The sequence below is a fragment of the Neofelis nebulosa genome, chromosome 4 (assembly GCF_028018385.1).
Source record: "Neofelis nebulosa isolate mNeoNeb1 chromosome 4, mNeoNeb1.pri, whole genome shotgun sequence".
NCBI lineage: Eukaryota > Metazoa > Chordata > Mammalia > Carnivora > Felidae > Neofelis > Neofelis nebulosa.
Window position 1 is genome coordinate 36,559,270 of NC_080785.1, and position 21,900 is coordinate 36,581,169.

Here is a 21,900-nt window from a genome sequence, read left to right on the forward strand (position 1 = left end):
TGTTTATTTATTTTTGAGAGACAGAGACAGTGTGTGAGTAGGGGAGGGGAGGGGCAGAGAGAGGAAAAGACAGAATCTGAAGCAGACTTTAGGCTCTGAGCTGTCAGCACAAACCTCCATGTGGGGCTCGAACCCATGAATTATGAGATCATGACCTGAGACGAAGTCGGACGTTTAACCAACTGAGCCACTCAGATGCCCCTATGATGTGTTTCTCAAAGGAAAGTTCATTATACTATTTCCTTTGTTTGAAAGATAAAATCAAATTTCACTAATTCCATAAACCATGTATTTTGAGAAGAAGATGGACTAAGTTCATTTTAATTTCATACTGGATAATTACTACAAAGCATGTAGGACCTATTAGAGAAGGTAAGATTATTAAAAATCATTACACACTTACAGCATCTTAGGTCCAAGCCAGTGATTAAATCTCATTTTCAAGGTGCCCTGGATCAAGGGCTGACACACAGTCAGCAGAACAATCCCAGTTTGGTGGGGCATAGTCACATATAGCATAAGGACCTCCCATTCTTACTCCCCCAGAAAGGTCATCCTTCAACCAGACAGGCAGCCAAAGGCAGGAAGAGAAATTTCTGCCCTTCCTGTCTTCCTACCTGTCCCCAAACTGAGAATTCCTAAAGAAATTATTCATTCATGAAAAAGGTGACCTTGTAATCAGACAGAACTTATATTCATCCCTGGATCTTTGAGAAAGTTACTGAACTTTTCTGGCCCTATAATTCCTCATAGGTAAAATAGGAACAGCACTAACCAATTCTGGGTTAGGTAGAAATACAATGACCAATCAGGGGTAAAGTACCTGAAACCCAGAACACAGCAGGAACTCATACATGTCAGTGGAGCTGGAGATGAAGGGAGAACAAGGCTTCCTCCGAACTTCTACTTACCCCACAAAGTTCCTGTTTTCTTCTAGTGTGGTGGCTTATAACACAGATAATTGCAGAAAATATAGAAAAAGTATGAAATACATCTTTTGTCTTCACTATAGCTGGAAAGAAAGTCAGAACTTTCTCGAGCTTTCCAGCAATACCACAACCCAATACGTAATAGCCAAATGAAAATTTTTCTCCTGACCTTAACTTATTTAAATTTCGGCTTCTAGGACTATTTTTTTTAATCACCCTTCAAAAAAAAAAAAAACACTGTTTCTCTACATGCAATATATGCATATGCTTTACTTATTTAAACTTCTCAGTATTTGTTTCACTGCCTATGCATGTTGCACCAGGGTGCCTAACCAGCCCTGTAGAGCATCAGCAGCAACTTCCAGGAGGAGAGGCATCACCTCTGCTTACTTGATCTCGCATTGTGCTTTCCTCAGTACTGAATATATACTGGATCTGTAGGAACATTTTAGTTATAACTAAAAATATTAAAGCTTAGAATTAAGTCCTATAACCCACTCATCTTTAGTCACTTTAATACATAGGTTTGTGTCTTTCTAAATTTTCCTAGAAGAAAAACAACAACAATAACAACAAAACTTGTCACTGAAGTATCTCAAGTCATATCATCTCTTTTCACATATTCCTTGGGCCAAATGAGTTGGCACTAACATCTATTGCAAACTGTTAGTGGCAGACACCGTTAGGTGCCTGATGCAAAATTTATCGTTCCTTTTTTCCCTATGAAAAGTTTGGGTTTAGTGTAACAAAGTACCTGGTCAAACGTAATCAATCAGCTACCCAGATTCAGTTGAAGCAATGTGTTCATGTGATACTGTTCAGGCCAACGAGAAGGAAACAGAAGCTACCATGTAAGGCTTCTTGGAACACTTGTTATTAAAGGGGCTCTGATTCAGCTGGCACAAGCTTATTTGTATTTTGCCATCCCCTTCTTTCCGCCTGGAACATGCCTGGAAAAGGGGCAGCCATCTTGTGACCATGAAGACAAAGGCTACACAGGGGCAGAGCAGGAGGCTAAAAGAAACGTTGGTCTTTCATGTTATCCTTGAGCAGTTGTACCAGCCAAATATAGACTGCATATCTGAGGAGTTCATGCTTTATGAGAAAAATAAATCTATATTCTTAAAAAGAGCAGCTGACAAATTCCATAGAAAATTAGGCAGTATTTCAGTGGAAATATTTGAAATTCACATGGCTAAATCAATAGATACAATCAACACATAAAAGTTATATGCCAATAAATCATACAGAAAGTATAGTTCTTTGATGATATTTGAAAAATCCTCACATCTCATTTGTAATCTTGTACATTTCTGGTATAATTTTGCTAAGCACACTTCTTACTTCCAGTTCCTTAGGAAAAGTATCATTGATATTTAGCAGGGTAAGAACATTGCTAGTACAGAATAATCAAGCAGTATATCTTGTTCAAAAAAGAAAAACAGAATAAATAGGGGGAAAGAGCTTATTGTAAGCAAAATGTTATGTATCTATAAAATTAATAAACCAGAAGATAAAATCAGGAAAGAAAATATTTAAGAAAAGATAAAAAGGAGAAAGAATTGTTATTGTTAAATAAGTATATTACATGCTATCTACACAGGAAAAGGAATCGGTTGAAATATTAGTCATAAACAGACTGCCTAATAGAGCTAAGACAAGATAAATTAGCAATGTGAGAGGGGGGTGGGTAATGTGACCTGATTCATGCAACTAATCTAGTCATGTAACTGAATCTTTATAACTAACATATATGGGATGATAAAATAAAAATACGATATGGGTTCTCGAAATACACATGGGTGAGGGATTATTTCTCTCTGAAGAGTCAGAGAAGACTTGAGGGAATAGGGCCTTAAATTGTGTGTAGGAGTCTGGCAACTAAGGTAGCAGGCAGTGGGTAGGTAGGTTTGAATGACCTTCCAAACAGATGGGAGAAATAGAAACCAAGGCAAATAGGTATCAAAGTTCTTATGGTTCATGTCACCCCAGAAAGTGCCTGGTATATAAGAAACAACCTGTAAATATCTATGAATGACTGAATAAATAAATATACAGCATGTTCAGTGGGCAGTAAGGATTAGGTCATGGTTGTGATGTATCAGGTATATGATGACATATAGCCTTTTGTGCCACGGTGAGAGGTTGAAGAAAAGGGAAATTTTCACATTAGAGCAGAGGAATATGACCCAATTAGATCAGAAGGGTTTACATCTGGACACGGTAGAACACAAATCAGAAAAGTTGATGAAAGCATTGTATAAGGGTTGGGAGAGATAAATAATTTCAGTTTAAAACAACTTTATCTAAGTCGGCATGCACCAGCGGGCAAGTGAAAAAAAAACAAATCTGGAGCATGGCAGAAAGGAGAAACTCAATTATAAACTAGCCCTGATGAATGGACTCCACACATTTACCCAAAATGCACTATGTGCCAGACACTGGAAATGTGAAGATGAATAAGACAGAATCCCAGCCTCCAAGTAATTCTGATTCAGTGTGATACCTATAAAAATAGAAGTAGGTATATGACATAGAAGTAATATATAGAAATGAATAATTAAATCTACATTGTGTGTGTGGCAGGAGAGAGTATCAAAAGAGACTTCAGAGTAGCTGACAACGAGAATGTAAAAGGTACCCAGAAGTTTTCTAGATGAAGGTGGAGAAATGCATATTGAGAAAAGAAGGGCAAGGTCAGCTTTGTGGGGACACGAAGTAATGTTAGAGAAACTGCCGCTCCCATACCACGTAAAAAGTGTGCGGTGAACAATGAGATCAGCATGCGAGGGCCACTGTAGCAGACAGCGGTCTTTGAAGTCAATGAGCCTTTTCCTTAAGGTTCTAACACTGAAAGGGATGCCAACTGGACATAGTGCATATGTTGGAGGGCTTTAGAAAACAAATTGTTTTGATCAAAGATACAAGAAGAGAATGAGTTCATTAGTGAAGATTTTACTCATTGAGAGTACTGATGAGAACTGATTGAAAGTAAAATTCTGACAATATTGTTGGAAATGATCCTGGATTATTTGGAAATTATCCATTATCCATGGATAAGTGGAGAGAGACCTCTCAAGGCACCTAGCCAGGGGCCTTTTGAATTAGCTCAGGTTTGAAGACTATATATATATATATATATATATATATATATATATATATGGAAACAAACAAAACAAAACACAGGACAGGATTCAAAGGCTGCTGAATCTGGTAGGAACATGAGGTGCCATTATTTCAGCAGTTTTCATTGTGTAGGTTGAAGAACAGAGTTCCAGACATTAAAAGGCCACAGTATTGTAATAAGATAATTCGGAATCAGTACTTTTTTTTTAATTGTCAGAACACTTATTATTTTTTTTGCATTTATTCATTTGTAAGAGACAGAGAGAGACAGAGCATGAGCATGGGAGGGGCAGAGAGAGAGGGTGACACAGAATCTGAAGCAGTCTCCTGGCTCTGAGCTGTTAGCACAGATCCCAACACGGGGCTCGAATGCACGAGCCGTGAGATCATGACCTGAGCTGAAGTCAGAAGTCTAACCGACTGAGCCACCCAGGCGCCCCCAGATTCAGTACTTTTTATTACAGGGTCCCACTGTTTCAGAAAAGTAGTTTGGGATTTCTGCATATGACTCTGTGGACCAGCTGCATTAGAATCTTCTGGAGAGTCCAAAATATTTTGATTTTTCCAAAATCCAACCCCCTCAAATTTTTACTGAATGGTCTTGGGTGGATCCCCAATTCTCCATTTCTTAAATGTTTTGAAGTATTTCTTGGATTTGAGAAACACTGGCCTAAGCGAACTCTAAGACTGCACAGGAGACTGATGATGGTTATTGGAAATATATTCTTCTGTAATAAAGAGAAAAGTATCAATGATGCCCCAGTTTTGGAGAAACTAAAACTTTAGTCATATTTCAATCACCAATTAGTATGTTTTAAATGTCTGTTACATGCTTGGTTCTATGGGAAGAAGGTGGAATATGAAGAGGATGATTTTATTGTTTGTGGGTTTTTGTTTTTGGTTTTTTTTTTTTTTTTTTTTTGGTTTGTTTTTCCAAAGATATTCTATTGAAGAATTTACTACAGTTCTTCTGTAAGACAACAGATTTTCCTCATGTCAGCACATCAGTGCTCAGTATGTTCTTTGGTTTGTCACTTGAGGACTTGCAGTAGCACTAGCAGAAGATATCAAGGTGGCAGCTTTTACAGCAGCACAAGTGTCAGCATTAGAAGTGTAAGAATGTGTGCACTGTGCGAAGGAATTTTCTATTTTGTGTTATCAAAATGCTTTACTACTAGGTACTGCATGTTCTGTGTCTATATGGCAAAACTATAAAAATTGGCATGATCAAACAACAAAGCCTTAAAAAAAAAAAATAACCACCAGGTAAGCTGGATGTGATCCAGCTGTGAACTGAATGTAAGCAGAGACTCTCATTTCAGGGATAAAATATGAAGCTCAGAATGCTTAGGCCAGTTAACAACGCATGGCCATTAAAATAAAGCTTCTACTCATCTACTGAACCTCTAAGAGGTCTTTTCATTCCTAAGACACTGCCTTCTTACATGCCCCTAAAAAATATTCCAGGCAACTTCTACTCTGAAAGAGTACTCCAGGTAATTTATTAATGTCATTGAGATTTAAAATGAAGGAGGAAAAAACGTTTATATTGAATGCCTTTCCCAATTCTTAAAATATCAGCAAGTAAGGTAGGGGGAACTTGTTTGTTCACTCTGGATTCTTCCTCATATATGCTAGAGTATAAGATCTAGCAGAATGGGCTCTTAAAATCACAGACGTTGAGGATTGGTCTGATAATTTTCAAACCACCAAGTTCCAAAGTTCCAGGCATTCCACTTCTGTAATTTGTCAGGCCATGAAAGTGAATCAAGCATGCTGGGGGGAGGCTGATCCATTCTTTACATGGCTGACTTCTCATATACATAAACTAACTTCTCCACCCCCATGATTCTTCTATTATGAATGTATTTTGCTGTTCTCTACCTATTCTCACCGATGTAGGAAAACCTGTGATATTAAAAAAAAAAAAAAATTCTTCTTTAAAAAAAATTCTTCTTTAAAAAAATTTCTTCTTTAAAAAAAAAGATATTTTGAAGTCAAGAAAGAATTTTTACTGAAAGCTGGAAGCGATTCACTTATGTTTCAGTTTGCACATGACAATGGTAGCCTAATTCAGAATAAGAATAGTATTTGGAAAGAAGCCTGCATAGACCTCTTCACATTTTTGAACTGGGAATTTCTTGAATTTGAGGGTTCATGAAGATCTCAGGATGCATACCTTGTGAATGTCAAGGGTCTACTATAATTAGTTCTCATGAGTGGTTTCTTCCTCATCTAATCAGAGAACATAATTTTCATCTTAAAAAATCTACTACACTATAGCAATTTATTAATATTTATTAAGTGCCTTTGGGAAAAGTAACTTAGTGCCCAACCATAATTTAACTTAAAATCGTGTTAGATTCTTATAATGAGCTTATATGATTTTCATATTAAGGTAGGGCGGCTTAAATATTTTTGAAAGAACAATTCATTATACCTCTGTTTGATCATTTCAAATGCTGTGCTTCCAAACTCAGCATTATTTAATGAATTATAATCAGCACAACCTAAGATCTCCTTTAAAAACTGGCCATTTAATATAACTATCCCAAGCAATTCAAGTTTGAATATTCACCTCTCAATGAGTTTTCTGGAAAATCTAACAAAAGGCTTTAAGGAATGATGTAACCATTCTGACGGTGACTTTTAAACAGCTACCTGTAAATGTCTGTCATCAGTAATGGGATTTCTAGCAGTAAATGAAAGGCTCCAGGGTTCCAGGTCCATCCAAGTGTCAAAGATCATCAAGAACTGAGTTGCTTGCATACTACAACTACAACTTAAAATTGCATAATGGAAACTTCTCTTGGGGCAAGATAAGAACTAAATAGTGGATACTGGACTGTAAAAAAGGAGCACAGATTTTCTATTTTGTTTGTAAGATGATATGCTAGAATATCTTCTAGGTTCAAGATAGAATTGAGTAATTACAGGCATTTAAAGTTACTCTTTTCTCAATATGGGACTGAAGGGACAGAGATTAAGTGAAATGGACAAGACTACATGATGAGAGAAAAGAAGAGGACAATAAAGGAAGAAACAATATAGTAGAAAAGATGAAGACAGTGGGGAAATTTTAAGAAAACCAAGTGGAATACAGAATGCGGATGATCGAAATATGTGAATAGAATCCACTGAGGAAACACAAGGAATCTTAAATGTAAGCGAATTTCAAAATAATTTCACTTTTTGTCTTTAATCATGTACTCACACTGTTCACTTTGTCATTCAATTTGGCTTGTATAACACCTCCAAACATCTTAAGATAAAATTCACAGCCTAAATCTTAAATCCTATGGAGAGCTCCCTTAACAATATTAATGTTCTATTTCTTTCTTCCTCACTTTAGTTAAGATAGAGAAGGCAAGGGAATATGTTCTTTGAATCCTAATGGATTACACAATGGAACACATGCTTTGGTTGGTAGGAAAAGAGAAAATTTAACCTCCTAGAAAGCAGTTTTCTTCCAGATTAACTTATGGGAACTCAGTATTAGATATGCAATGCATATTTACTTCATTTACTTATACAATCAGAGACAGAGCAATTTGAGAAAACAGAAGTATATTTACTAACTCTCAATTTTCTATTTAACATTCTTGTAAAAGTAAGTTTTCTTTTTTCTGATTCATTATTTGATCACTTTAGTACTGCAGATTCTAAGAGTTACTGATGAATGACAAAGAAACTAGGGGATCAACAATCACCAATGTTGCAATTAAAAATTGTATGTATGAAAATGCTCATCTTCATGGACATTGCTTGATATGGTTGACAAGAGCCACCTTTTAAAAGCTCTTCCTTTCCTTGACCTTCATTGATAAATGCTAATTTGGTTCTTCTTTTCCTCTCTCTCTCTTTTTTTCCTTTTGCTTCTTTTTCTTCTTGCTCTAAAAATGTGGATGTTACTGAGCTCCTCTTGGTAAATCATCTTTGTCAGAAATCTCCACTTTCATGGATTCATCTATCATTTCTGGATTATTTCACAAATAGTTGTCTCTGGCTATAATCTCTCTGTCAAGTTCTAATTTTCTAAAAGTTTGTTACTTTAACTTACTTTTCTTGCCATCAGCTCAAACTCCACATGCCTAAGGATCAATTCATCATATGCCTATTTAAATAATTTTTTAAAGTTTATCCTTATTCCAGACCCCTTGCAACTCCCCTCCCCCTAAACATCCTCCAAATGCTCCACTGTTGATGAGATATTCACAAAGCACTGCTTTGGGGGCGCCTGGGTGGCGCAGTCGGTTAAGCGTCCGACTTCAGCCAGGTCACGATCTCGCGGTCCGTGAGTTCGAGCCCCGCGTCAGGCTCTGGGCTGGGCTGATGGCCCAGAGCCTGGAGCTCGTTTCCGATTCTGTGTCTCCCTCTCTCTCTGACCCTTCCCCGTTCATGCTATGTCTCTCTCTGTCCCAAAAATAAATTAAAAAGTTGAAAAAAAAAATTTAAAAAAAAAAACAAAAAACAAATCACTGCTTTGATCATATCACCTGCTTATCAAAAGCCTTTAAAGCCCCTCCTACCTAAACAATACAGTACAGACTCCTTATAGGCTCCATACCATCTATACAAGTATTTACTGAGCTTTATTATTCACCAGGCATTGTGAAGCACTGGAGAAGAGCAGGAAATTCATGGTCCCTGCTGTTATAGAGCTCACAGCCTTGTAGGAAAGGCAAACGTTAAAAAGTAATTTTATGAGGGGCACGTGGGTGGCTGGGTGATGCCTGGGTGGCTCAGTAGGTTAAGCATCTGACTTCAGCTCAGGTCATGATCTCGGTCCGTGAGTTTGAGCCCCTCATCGGGCTCTGTGCTGACAGCTCAGAGCCTGGAGCCTGCCTTGGATTCTGTATCTCCCTCTTTCTCTGCCCCTCCCCCACTCATGCTCCGTCTCTCTCGTCTCTCAAAAATAAATAAATGTTAAAAAAATTAATAAAAAGTAATTTTGTGTGTGGCAACTGTGCAATATGTATGTTGTGGGGGCATATAGGAGGGGGAGATACTTTAGTAGTACCTAAAACACTCAGTGCTGCTTTCTTATAAATTAGGCATATGTAGTGAATAGTGAAAATTATGGACAAACAATTGAAACCATATTATAGAATATTTATCATAACCTTGGATTAAATATAAAATTTCTGGAGCTGATCATAACAGTAATTATTTATTAACTCATTATAAGTGCAAGAATTTACGCTAGTTACTTCACACAGTATTCTTTTTAGTCTTCACAACAATCTTGCAAGATAGGTGTCCTTTGTCCCTTTTTTAGAGAGGAGGTAACAGCCTCCACGACATGGACTCCAAGGACTCTACCTACCCAAAATCTTCCTGATTAAGGACAAAGCAGGCTTCATACTCAAAACGTATGTTCTTTCTCCTACATGCTATGACTAGATGAGATACAAGTTTTTCATTGAAGCATACTTAACAATGATGGACTGGACATCCTAGACCCTCCTCCACAGGGTGTCAGCCTTGAGCAGCTGGCCACGGGTGGCAACATCATCATATTTTAAGGTTGTATTCTATAACATTCTTGTAAAACTGCTTATTTCATGCTGGCTTTTAAGAAATGTTCTGTACTTTAATGGGAAAATGAGTACCACACAGGCATAGTCTGTCCTTGTGAATAGTTTTAAGTTAAACTTTTTAAAATTTATGATTTATGAAATAAAAACAATGTATTAGACTTACTGCTTATCTTTTTGATACATAGAAAAAATAAAAAAACTTTAAAAATATCTTGTTTTCTACATCATAGTGCATTGCTCTACTCAAATCCATATTGCAATTTTTTTTTATTTTGTTACTTTTAGTATTTGAAACAAGATGTTTTAGTTTCCTTCTAATTCTTCCATACTAGAAATCAGAAATTAGGTTGAAAAGGAAATATTCAACATTATTCTTTACCACTGCATGCATGAACATTTATAATTTCCTAAAACCTAAATTATTTATCAGTGTCTAATTCCATATCCTACAGTTATTATTTTCTTCTAGAATATATATTTCATTATTTATATTTCATACTTTATTCTTGGTTTATTCCGAGAATACGAAATTTTACAAATGCTGAGTAGTTTACTGCAGAATTTCTTGTTTTGTCTGCTGATGTTAATTTTAACATTTCAAGTTGAAGAAGTAAAAAAGGTAGAAATTTGCTAAATTGTATTATATCACAACATATTTTACTGTAGATTATTAAATAAAATACATAGGTAAAATCATTCTTTGTGTAGCTTTTGTTTCTTCTAAAATCAATTTATAAAACTACTTCAAGGCATTAAAAAGAACAAAGTTTCTTCAGATATTGTACAAAATGATACTTGCACAATGGTTTCCACGCATACAGGATTTAGTACGTTGATTCCAAAACATTATTTTTGGCTATGGCATGTTAGTAAACAAGTGCTTTGTAACTGAAAACAAACAAACAAATAAAATCTTAACTCATAAACTAATACCCAACAAGATACAGCTATTCCTGAAAAATTAAGATGCCTATAACTTGATTAAAAAAATAAATCTTAAAGCACATATTGTAATATTTTGTCCATCAGTTAAGCCCAAAGTCTCTATTTTAAAAAGATGAGTGGCTTCCTTAACTTATTTAACTGGTTTGTGGCAGAGTCAGAATAAGACCCTTAAGTGTAATTCACTTTTGCTTTTTATTCTTCTGTTCTTGAACTATTTAATACAATTATTTAAAAAATATATATTTTAATTACCTATTGGAAAAGAGAACCTTATATTAGATATTAACCTACAATGAAGGAAGTGATTACAATACTATATACTAATATTCATCTAAGATAGCAAAGCAATGTCATTTACCTTAAATTTACGTCTCTGCTCTGCACAGCTGTTGAAGAACCACAAGTCTGTCTCATGGCTGTAAATGTAACAAGAACAATAATGCGACCGATTTTCATACCTAAACTAAATTAAGTAGATTTGTCATAGGCTAGAAAACTGATAATGTATTTTACAAAAAATTTAAAATTTACAGATTATGGAAGTGTGCATGTGTGCATATGCAAATGTGTGTGTGTGTGTGTGTGTGTGTGTGTGTGTGTGTGTGTTTAAAAACAGTAAAAGAAATTTACTCTTTGTAATCTGGAAATTAGTTTTATGAGATTGAAAGCATTACTTATTCTCTTTGGCTAACTTTTCTTTTTATGATCCATTGTGGGTAAACCAAGCCAAGGAAGTTCTAGGAGTAGATATAAATAAATATCAGAAATCAAGACAAGAGGCTGTCTTTAGCCATTATAGTGTGTTTTCTGGGGTATACAGTAAGCATGTAAAGAAGAAACATCTGGTAATGCCTAGGTTAATATCAGCTCCCATTTGCATCACAATCTTTATATATTATTCATCAATATGTCATTAATCAATGTACCTACTGACTGGACCTATTCAATTGGTGTTTTATGGAATGAATAGAAAATGTAAATATGTTTCAAATACATATATTCAGATATCTATACATGAAAAGTGAAATTATTACTACAATCGGTACTCGAGCTTGTCAGATGTGATTTTTTTCTTTCCATTTTGTATTAGATAGGCTAATATCTAAGTCACAAAACCCTGAAAAAAATGTAAATGAAAAAGTAATAGTAGATAAATACTAGTCTGTTGGAAATAGACTCTCTACCATGTCACACTTCAAATCTGGCTACTACTTTTCAACATTTCAAAGAAATCAGTTGAGTATAACAAGACCTAATATTGTTCTTGTGACTTGAGCCATCAAAACAGATTTTTTTATCTCTCTATATTTTTTTCAAACCTTATAAAATAGTTCTCCATCAAAACTATATTTTAAAATGAAAAACACGTACTTTCTTTTGGTCCTCTAAAAATGTGTTATGTATGATAAAGCACAAACCACCGTGATCTATTATCAGCACCAAATATCTAGCCTTTATAAGTGCAGGTTTTGAAATATGTTCAATTACCTTTATTCATTTTAAGAGATAATCTACACCAACTCTATTCTGAAAGATTGGTTAAATTCTTTGTTAAGTAGAAAAAGAACTAGACTGAAAAAAAAATCGTCGAAGTTTTAAAGTGTTAATTTCATATTAAATGGTTAAAATTTTTAACAAAAATATGCAACCCTTTCACATAAGTGGCTAATAGTGCAACTCACATTAAAAAGCATTTGCAGATGCAAGGATAAGCATCACCTAATATCCTCATTTGACAACATATGCAAACTAGGAAGATGCTGCTAGGTTTGTAACACAATCCCAGTATGTTTACAGTTGCTAAACTTATCAAATTCTGTGAAATACTAAAACTTTAGCCTCACATTATATTAATCGCAGTGTATAATTTGGTGAACAGTTAAGTCTTCATTCATTACTTCTAAATTCTCATTCATAAAAACCAACTTTTCATTCCTATGACATTTTGGCATTAGACCTGATTAAAATACAAAATAATAATAAAATGCTATAGTTTTATAATTTATACAAAGGAGATATATTAATATGCATCATAAAACACTAAGTATAAGTGACACAAGAAAAGTCTGTGGTAATGGTTAGCACTTGAAATTGTTAAAAGATATTTAAATTACTTTCAATCATCCTTTCGCAATAAAATAACAAAATTGAGGACTTCTGCCCGAAATTTTATTTATACAACATTTGGTACATGAGCAACAATTTCTTATTTTAGAGTCATTAATATTCCTACATTATATGTGTGTGCTTTCCAAGAAAAATTATGTATATTTTAAACAAAGTATCAAATCTTGCCTTCCAATACAACAAAAAAAAGAAAGACAAACTAAAGCCCAACCATTCTTTCCAAAGATATCCTGGTAACCAGCAATAAAGAAGCTTCTACTGGACTTAGCTTTGGGGAGGAAGGAACAACTACTTTGTCTTTTTTATCAAGGGGCATGTTAAAATAGAATTAGGACAATATGTAGTGCTTTTCCCAAAGTCGAAACAATAAACTCCTACCTTTGGCTTATGCTGCCAGCCACTAAACCTCCCTTGCTATGCCAACAACAGTGCAAAACTCCCATTCTGAAGCTACAGTGAGGAAAATATTTCATTTGCTATCTTATGTGACTTCTATGCAGATTTTTCTCTGTCATGTAAATGTATGGAGAGGCTCCCTTGGACTAAGAGAATTTGATGGAAATACTCCAATCACTGTCATTACTTGGGGAGAGATGATGGTGAGGAAAGTGTGTCACCATAAAATTACTGATTAGTTTAAACAAAAGAATGTGACATTTATTTTTTTTTTTTAAGTTAAAATGAATCTTAAACTCAGGCTGATTCACTACAACTTTTGCAATCATGGCAGACATTTGAACTTTACACGGTTGGAACACAACCCCTCCACAAGTCTTCCTTCTTCCCACCCACCTCCCACGAAAGGGCTGGCTCCCAACAACATATATTCTGATCTCAAATTTGTTTAGGGACCAAAAATTTAATCCAGCTTTTAGGGAATAAGTAGTTTCTGGATTGTGTAGATAAGTAGCCTGTAATTCTCTGTCATTCAGAAGGCCATCATGTAAGTTTTAATTACTAGCATCTGGGAATACACCTGAAAATGAAAATAGACAGCTAGGCCATTAAAAAAAAAAACAAAAAACAAAAAACAAAAAACCCAAGATTGTTTTGTTAAAATAAAGGAACAAGAAGGATGCTTACTTTTTTTTTTTTTTTTTTTTTTTTAAACTAAGCTTACCTTATTAGGCTTACATATAACACAGGATTCAGGAAAAACCATTGCTTATCTTTCAACAGAGCTGATAAACATTTTGAAAGATGTTTTATGTAACTCCAGATTCTACCTTCCAAACATTAAAAAAAAAACACCCTAAAAATGCTTCTTCTCCCCAAACAATGGCCTATATACCCTGGGTAAGACTATATGAAACAGTGGTTATATTACATAAGAAAAAGTTACTTTAAAGGACATACATATACTATCAGTTGCACAGGACAAACATAGTGAATAAGGACAACAAACTCCAGAATGTGTTTTTATAACTGTAGCAACAGCAATAACTCCTTGGCAAACTCAAACAGTTTTTCTGGCAACCTTGGAGGTTTTCTGCATTTGTCACTTGGATACAACTGCGGAGGTTGTCTAAGACTGCTTTGTCTCTTTCCACACCATCTTACTATGGCTTTGCTTTTGGAGAAGAAATTTCACATTTTATTTTAACTTGTGAATAAAATTCTGTTAAAATCCCACAAGGGAGTTTTATACAAAACTTCTTATGCCTACGTATACCAAATGTGGTTTCTATACAATTTTTGCAATAAGTGGCCTTGTACACTTTTGAAATCTATGGAAATAGAAAATATTTTTCTCTTTCCAAAAAGTAAAATGGGCTCTCCTTTTGAATTAAAATTATCAACACATGCAAATGTAATAATTTTCTGAATGTATACAACTGGGTCTGCCCATTTTGTTATCATTATGAACATCTTTTAAAATAAGATCTCAAGGACAAGAATGCTTTACTAACCTGCAGTGGTCTCTGTTTATCACTGCTCTTAGGAGATTTCAATCCACTTGTTTGCTGCTGTAAGAGAAGTTGTCTAGCTGCTTGGAGAGCCTAAAAGTAAAAAAGGGAGCAATATCTAAATACTTTGCTGAATGGTAAATTAATTATCAATAATTGGCTATTCCTTGGTTAATAGTAAAAGGCTTCAATGTATGACAGCTCCTTTCCCATCCTCCCTTCTAGAGAGAATTATTAAATATCTTCTAATGTGAAACAAAAATTCCACATATAACACATACACAACTTTACTTAAAGTCATGGAGATACATGGAATCCTGCAGGAAATAAAGTTAATTTGTTTAAAGTGGTTAAAGAGGAAAAAATCATAAACTGTATCAATAACCTCATTTCCACAAGGAACTTGTCTTTGAGTGTTCAACTAAAATGCCCACTCCCTTTTAAATTATCATTCAATTTGCATTTTCATATTACAATTTTGAAGCAAAAGCAGTAGACTTCAAGTGTTACCGGAAGCTGTAATTAAATTTGACAAATCAACATCAGATTATCTTGAAAGTGAATTAATAAGGATTTTCACCAAAGATTAAAAACACTTTTTTTGTACTTACAATTCAAGGGGAAACCTCTCCTTTGACAAAATAAAGTGCAGTTTTAATGCCAAATAAAATTGAGTGGTTTTCATTTGCATTCTTAGCAAAATCAGAGAACAAAGAAATTACCACTCAACCAATCAGGTTTGTTTCTATGTGTGACAGAATACCAATCAAAATAGAAGATGTTTTCATTTATTTTTATGTTTTTTTTTCCCATTCAGGAAAACAAAACTTAACATAAGAAATGAAGCATTTCATTTACAGGAGGAGGGGCAGTTTGGTGATACACTATATAAACTTATATAAAAACGAATGTCATAAAAAAATACATATTGAGATGCTTTTAGGGTAGCAGTATAAATTAAGGGAAAAAAACTTTTTAAGAGCCTCTACTTTGCAAACTCCTTTTTTCTCTCAATAACTGAGTTTAATGAACACTAATGATGAAATGTCTCAACACATAAAACTAAAATAAATCACTGCCCTACTCTGTTCTTCATTGTTTTGGAATACAAGGTAAATTTTTCATGATGGGAGAATATCTTAGATCAATATTCTACTATCATAACTGAGATTCTAAGCTGATAAAAAGTACAATTTTGATTGGAATCAATGATCTGGTTTTTAAGAGAGTTTCTAGTATCCATGACAACAGTTGCTTTGACAAGATGTGCATATGGCATTACACTGCCAGCTGGTGTGAACAATGTTTGAACTACTGCATTGAGATGCTGAGCAAACAGAAAAAGTTGCCACGTCTTAACCCTCGGGGAAGGCAGTCATCCCCTGATCAATTATGAAAAGACAGAGAGAGGGCTGCTACAGTCTGGCTCCAAGCAAGTTTTCTGAGAAGGCAGGCAGACATAGAAACCAAAGTAAACAAACTGAAGGCACGATAGCACCCTCCCCTAACAACGCTGATTTGTCTTCCCGGAGCAGGATCTGGCATAGTTTGTAAAGCACACTTTTTACATTTGGAGACACACTCACTCAGAGCAGCAATCTTTTGTTTTTTCAATTTTTCAAGTAATTACTACCTCGATGTTTCTAAGGATGGCACATTCCAGTGAACTCAGGCAGTTTCATGTGAAGTGAAGTTTGACAAATAAAAGACCAAGTAAAAAAGTCCCCAAATACTTTATCACAAAACTTAGTTTAAAAGATTTCATTTAACATTCTAAATGATACAGCTTCACTTTTTAAATCACAATTTATAAAATAACTCCAAATGATATTGTGCAAGTGGAAATTACCATAGTGTGACTTAGGCTGTGTCTATGTGAGACTCTCAAGAAAAGAAAAAAAAAAATCCATCAACTATTTTTGCCTTTGTTGCCACAGTCCACACAAATTTTGCCTCATCTTTTTTCATATAACTGTTTTTCCCGTTTTGTGTACACACAGACTTATTGAGTTTATATTTAATTCTGTAGCCATTTATTATTCTTAAAGGATTCTGATGAACACAGTTGTGAATCTTGGAATCATGGACGGCTGGGACTAAAAGCAATCATAGAAATCATGTACGCTGATGCCCTCAGTTTAACAAATGAGAAAATGAGGCCTAGAGTTATCAAGTGTTTTGTTCAAGGTCTCCCGCTTCCAGGCCAGAGTGCATTCCAGTGTGCCATGTTGTCTCTCTCTGTTCCATCAAAGAAACCATTAGATGGCAATGAGTAAAGCTGGAGTAAAGGAGCACATATGGCGCCATAATGAGTGATTTTTACCTATAAAGAGAGCATATTCATTTATCCAAACCTAAAAGAAAAACTACAATATAATCTTTTTACATTTGAATTTGTAAATGTTTGAATGGAACAACTACCACGGAACACAGATTGTTTTTATCGCTGAGTGTTCCTGCCATCCTTGACTTGGATATCCTCGACCGATACCTGATGGAACTCTAAACTCTTGGAACCCTCTGATCATTTGACCAGTTATTACAAATAAACTGAACAATTCTAGAGCTGGACATAAGTCTTACACATTGTTTAGCTTAGCTTTCACAATTTCCAGACAAGTGACCGAAGCACCAACATGACAATAACTTGATTAAAGTAACAAAGCAGTAGCATCGTTTGGTCAAAAGTTCAGGCTTGAACTTCTAAACTGTCTTCCAAGCTTAGGGCGCTCTTCATGTCACCATCCTGCATGATACTCATTCAGCTCAACCCACACAAGAAACCCAATGGAATATGCAACACCCAGTGGCTATAGAAAGATACTAGAAAATTAGATTTATTGGAATTGCAGCACATGAAAAGTCCCTGGACAAAAGCATACGTGTACATGTGCATGTTTTTACAGGAGTAATAGTAATAGTAGAATACCACAGACAGCTGGCTAAACTTTTAAAGTACCTTGGTTTCCATGCACATTGAGAGTTATCTTTAAAATAGTCCAGGATCGGGGGTGCTTGGTGGCTGAGTTCGTTAAGCGTCTGACTTTGCCTTAGGTCATGATCTCATGGCTCATGGGTTCAAGCCCCGCGTCAGCTCTGCACTGACAGAGGCTGCCTGGAGTCTGCTTCCACTTCTGTGTCTCCCTCTCTCTCTGCCCCTCCCCTACTTGTGCTCTGTCTCTCTCTCTCTCTCTCAAAAATAAATGTTAAAAAAAGTTTTCTTTTTAATAGTCCAGGATCATCTTTCAGTACAAATTCTTATGAAAAAGAGCCCCTCTCCCCTCCTCTCTAAAATAAAAAAAATAAATTAATTAAAAAAAAATTTGCCTATTCCAACATTCTTTTAGTAGCAGTAGAGACTGCTGTAGCAAACATAAAAGTCAGGAGGACAAAAAAATAACTCTAAGATATCAGGAATGATTTAAAACTTATCCTAAGCATGCATCTCTGGCAGTTTGCATTCTAACGGCAGGCATCACATGACATTTTTATTCCCAGCATTCTGGATATCATTTTAGGACTGAATTTTAATAAACAATTGCTCACAGATATTTGGTTCATCTTAGTAATTTATTTTGTAGCTACCCAAAAGATGAAAGATTATGAGATAAAATACTTTCATCAATATAAGGTGTTAGGTGTCAAATTACATAAAATATTAATTTGAAAATCACTTGTCCACTTCAATTGGTAAATAGAAAAGATAAATTCCAGGGCCATTCATTAAGTTCTATGAGCTATTTAGGATTTATATGATCACCCTCTGCTCTGAAAAAAAAAAAAATTAGAGCAAAGACAAGAGATGTTTACAGAATCTCCTTTAATAATGACTGAGTGTGATTCTAGTGAACAATAAGAAAGAGGTTTCTAAGACAGCCAAACCATATCTAGTTTCCAAAAACACATTTGTTTTGAATTAATAGTGCACTTTACTTAATGAAGTTATCTAATTTTAGTAAAGTGAAAGAAAATTAAGATAGGACATTTTAAAAATTGGAATCATATTAAATTAAAATATTTTGAAAAATGAATAAACATTTTTACAACAGATTAAAGATGTATTTTTGTTAGGCTGCAGAGGTGTGGGAATGCACAAGTTTTTCAGAATTCAGTGCATCTGACTCCACAACACATATTACATTGTATGTTAACTAAATGGAATTTAAATAAAAACTTTAAAAAAATACTTACTGAAAACAGCATTCCTAATAGCTACTGTTTAATTTCAAATAAACTAAAATTCTGTAAGAAAAACAGAAGTTCAAGTTATCACCCCTCCACAACAGTAGTAATTTTATGCTACCTATGAATCTCAGATATGGACAGTGACTTTAATGAGTAGGTCGTTATGAGAATTAAGAGTAAAAAAGCTTTATAACCTGTCAGATCAATATCTTGAAAAACCCTGAAAACGTTCACGAGGAGTAAAATTGTTTGAGAATAGCTCAGAAACACCCAATGAAACCAAAAATGTTGAGCATTCTAAGGTTAATAAATAACTTCTTTTTTTCAAAGTAAATATATGTATATTTTGGGAGAAAACAGACATCACTCATATCTCTCCCTATAAAAATAGGAATGCTTAACCTATCAGCCTGTTGCATTTGAGACATTAAAATGAAAAATGGCATCTACACCCATTAATATCTTCAATGTATAAACAGCACAGCATGACACATTCTTGAGAGCTGAAGGCTACAAAATCTCTCTGAAACATAAATAACAAAGCACTCAGAAGCATATTTGATGTTGATATTCATCTCTGAGAAAAACACTGCTGCCTAGGCCTCTTATGAAAATAGATGCAGCCCAAATGGATCTCCTGTAATTGGTTTCAGATAGCGAGGTCAGAAGAAATATGATACAAGAAACGATTATGTGGAACAGGCAAAACAAGAATGTTTACACAGGCACTCCCTAGTTATACTGACAAGGGGTATATACTTTGCAGATAACCAGAACCAAAAAAAAAAAAAAAAATGCCAGCAGGACATTCAAAATTTCGCTCCTCATACTCACATGCTTTAACCTTTAACATATGACGTCTTTAACATGTTACTTTGAAAACTGAACGTGAAATAAGTTTTCAAACAGAATTTCATTGTCTAATTATTTTCACAAGTGTGGTTGATAAAAAGCATACTCGGAGCTTCCACAAAGGATGTGAATTCCTATTCTGTTTGGCCTTTCCTCGCATTATGTTCTCACTAAAGGGAATATACTGATAAATGTAATCTGAAGTCTTGTAATGCTATTTAATAGAAGAAAATTAATCATCTAATTGTCATATCCTATTTTCAAACAGCAATCTATCAGAGTGAAATTATGCATCTGTAGCTATTGACCTCTCATTTTATCATGGATGATACATAATTAGACTAAGTTTGTTGGGAAAAAAGAGCTAATTACCAAAAAAATTTTAAAAATAATTGTTATTTTTATTTTACAGTATACTTCACATAAAGTTAAAAAATAAATGTGTAGGTATATGGTGTTCATAGTGTGGACTACTATGGAAGTTAAAGTGAGAAGCTAAGATCATTTATTTCATGGTAGTATAATAAGAGTGAATTATTAGTAATAAAGCATCCTGTTTACTAATCTAATGTCAGGCTGTCTGGGCTAGGTATTCATGATGTAGATCCAAAGGAAAGAAAATTGAGGCACGGGATGTGTGATGGCCTACATTCTCAAGTCACCCTCATATGACTTCTAAGGAAGTCCTCAAGGTTCAGATCCAAACCCAATATTCAGTATCTTCCAATATGGCTCCAAACTCCCAGATAAGCTCAGAAACCTTTCCATAAAATAAGCCTGTGAATTCATGGCAAGTTATGGCTAAGACAGGCTTTTGTTGTTGTTGCTGTTTTTTCAGGTCTAGCATCATATACTCAGTTCAATGGGATGAACAGGTTCTCTTCCTTAGAGCTGGCCTTCCAGAGGCTACAGTAAATGATACTAAGTAGTCTGTTACTCAGATTTCTATTTTATTTATTATTTAGTTGCTAATGATAATGAATTGCTAATGGAACACATAAAGAACATTAATATAATCTACAGCAATGTTCAATAAAATTCCTGTTCACATATTAAGGAATTCCATCCAACTGCAAAACTCCCAAGTATGAAAGGTAAAGATGAATTGGAACTAATTTTATTAAAATTGTTAAAATTAATATTTTTACAGTATCTCTTTATTATGGTACATGTTCCAGGAACTGCAATGGTTTATGCACAGTTGTTTCTCTTCTACTATGAAATATTTTATTATTTTTTCAAACATTCTTCGGATTTACTTTTTATTTCTCACATACAACACTTTGGTTGCTTTAATTTTTTTTAATGTTTATTTTTGACAGAGACAGCTCAAGTGGGGGAGGGGCAGAGAGAGGGGGAGACACAGAGTCCAAAGCAGGCTCTTAGGCTCTGAGCTGTCAGCACAGAGCCTGACACGGGGCTAGAACTTGTGAATCGCAAGATCATGACCTGAGCTGAAATGAAGTCGGATGCTTAACTAACTGAGCCACCCAGGTGCCCCTGTTTTGTTTTGTTTTTTCTCAATATGAGGCCCATACCATCTTTAGTTTGGACATGGACTCAAGACTTATTACTGCCACATTTTTATAATTTCAACTTGCATACTAGATATTAACTGAAAATACACGCTACTAAATTATAGTATATCTGAAAATAAACTATTATTTGAATCCTGTATTCTAGACTTCCTCTGTAATTTAATAATAAAACTACAAAAGAGGTAGAATTTGGGAAAATATTTGTAAGAATAAAATCCATCAAAAATTACTTGTCATTATAAATTTTTTTTGCAAGTATGCTCCATGTATCAAGCAAAGCACTAAGCACTGCACACTTCTGGAGGTGGGGGGTGGGTGATGTGACATTGTTTTTACTTTCAAAGAGCTTCGTGTCTAACAAGAAGGATTTGGTTTCAAGTCAAAAGGTCATCAAAAATGTTTTTAAAACAATGCAGGGGTTCATATGTTGAAGAGATCATCTTCAGCTGGGGAGCTCAGATACCTTTTTATGGGGATACAAAATTGGGGTGAACTTATGTGAAAAATAGTTCATCTTGCAAGGATGACAGAACATGGCCACACCAAGTAGAGGCAAAGAATATGTGGGATCACACACAGTGAAAAGAAGATAAGTAATCTTGGATAAAGTACGTTCTTAGTTTAGGAACTAGTTCAACATCATGGGAAGGTTGGTTGGAGCTAATTAATGAATGTAACTAAACAATCAGTGGCTAAAATAATCTTGATATTATTTAGCAGGTAATGGCAAATGTTGCTGAATTGCAAATGA

General features: G+C 34.7%; 1 protein-coding gene across 12 annotated transcripts in view; it reads right to left on the bottom strand.

The window, feature by feature from the left end:
- The window catches only part of FOXP2 (forkhead box P2), a 568,827-nt gene that overhangs the window by 140,923 nt on the left and 406,004 nt on the right, over window positions 1–21,900 (bottom strand). For 11 of the 12 annotated variants that reach the window (XM_058724538.1, XM_058724535.1, XM_058724536.1 and 8 more), the window contains one exon: window positions 14,578–14,667. In XM_058724538.1, coding sequence (XP_058580521.1) covers window positions 14,578–14,667 — 90 coding nt within the window. Of the gene's footprint in view, window positions 1–10,898; window positions 10,957–14,577; window positions 14,668–21,900 lie in introns of those variants that run through there. The other variant, XM_058724539.1, reaches the window with a different exon arrangement.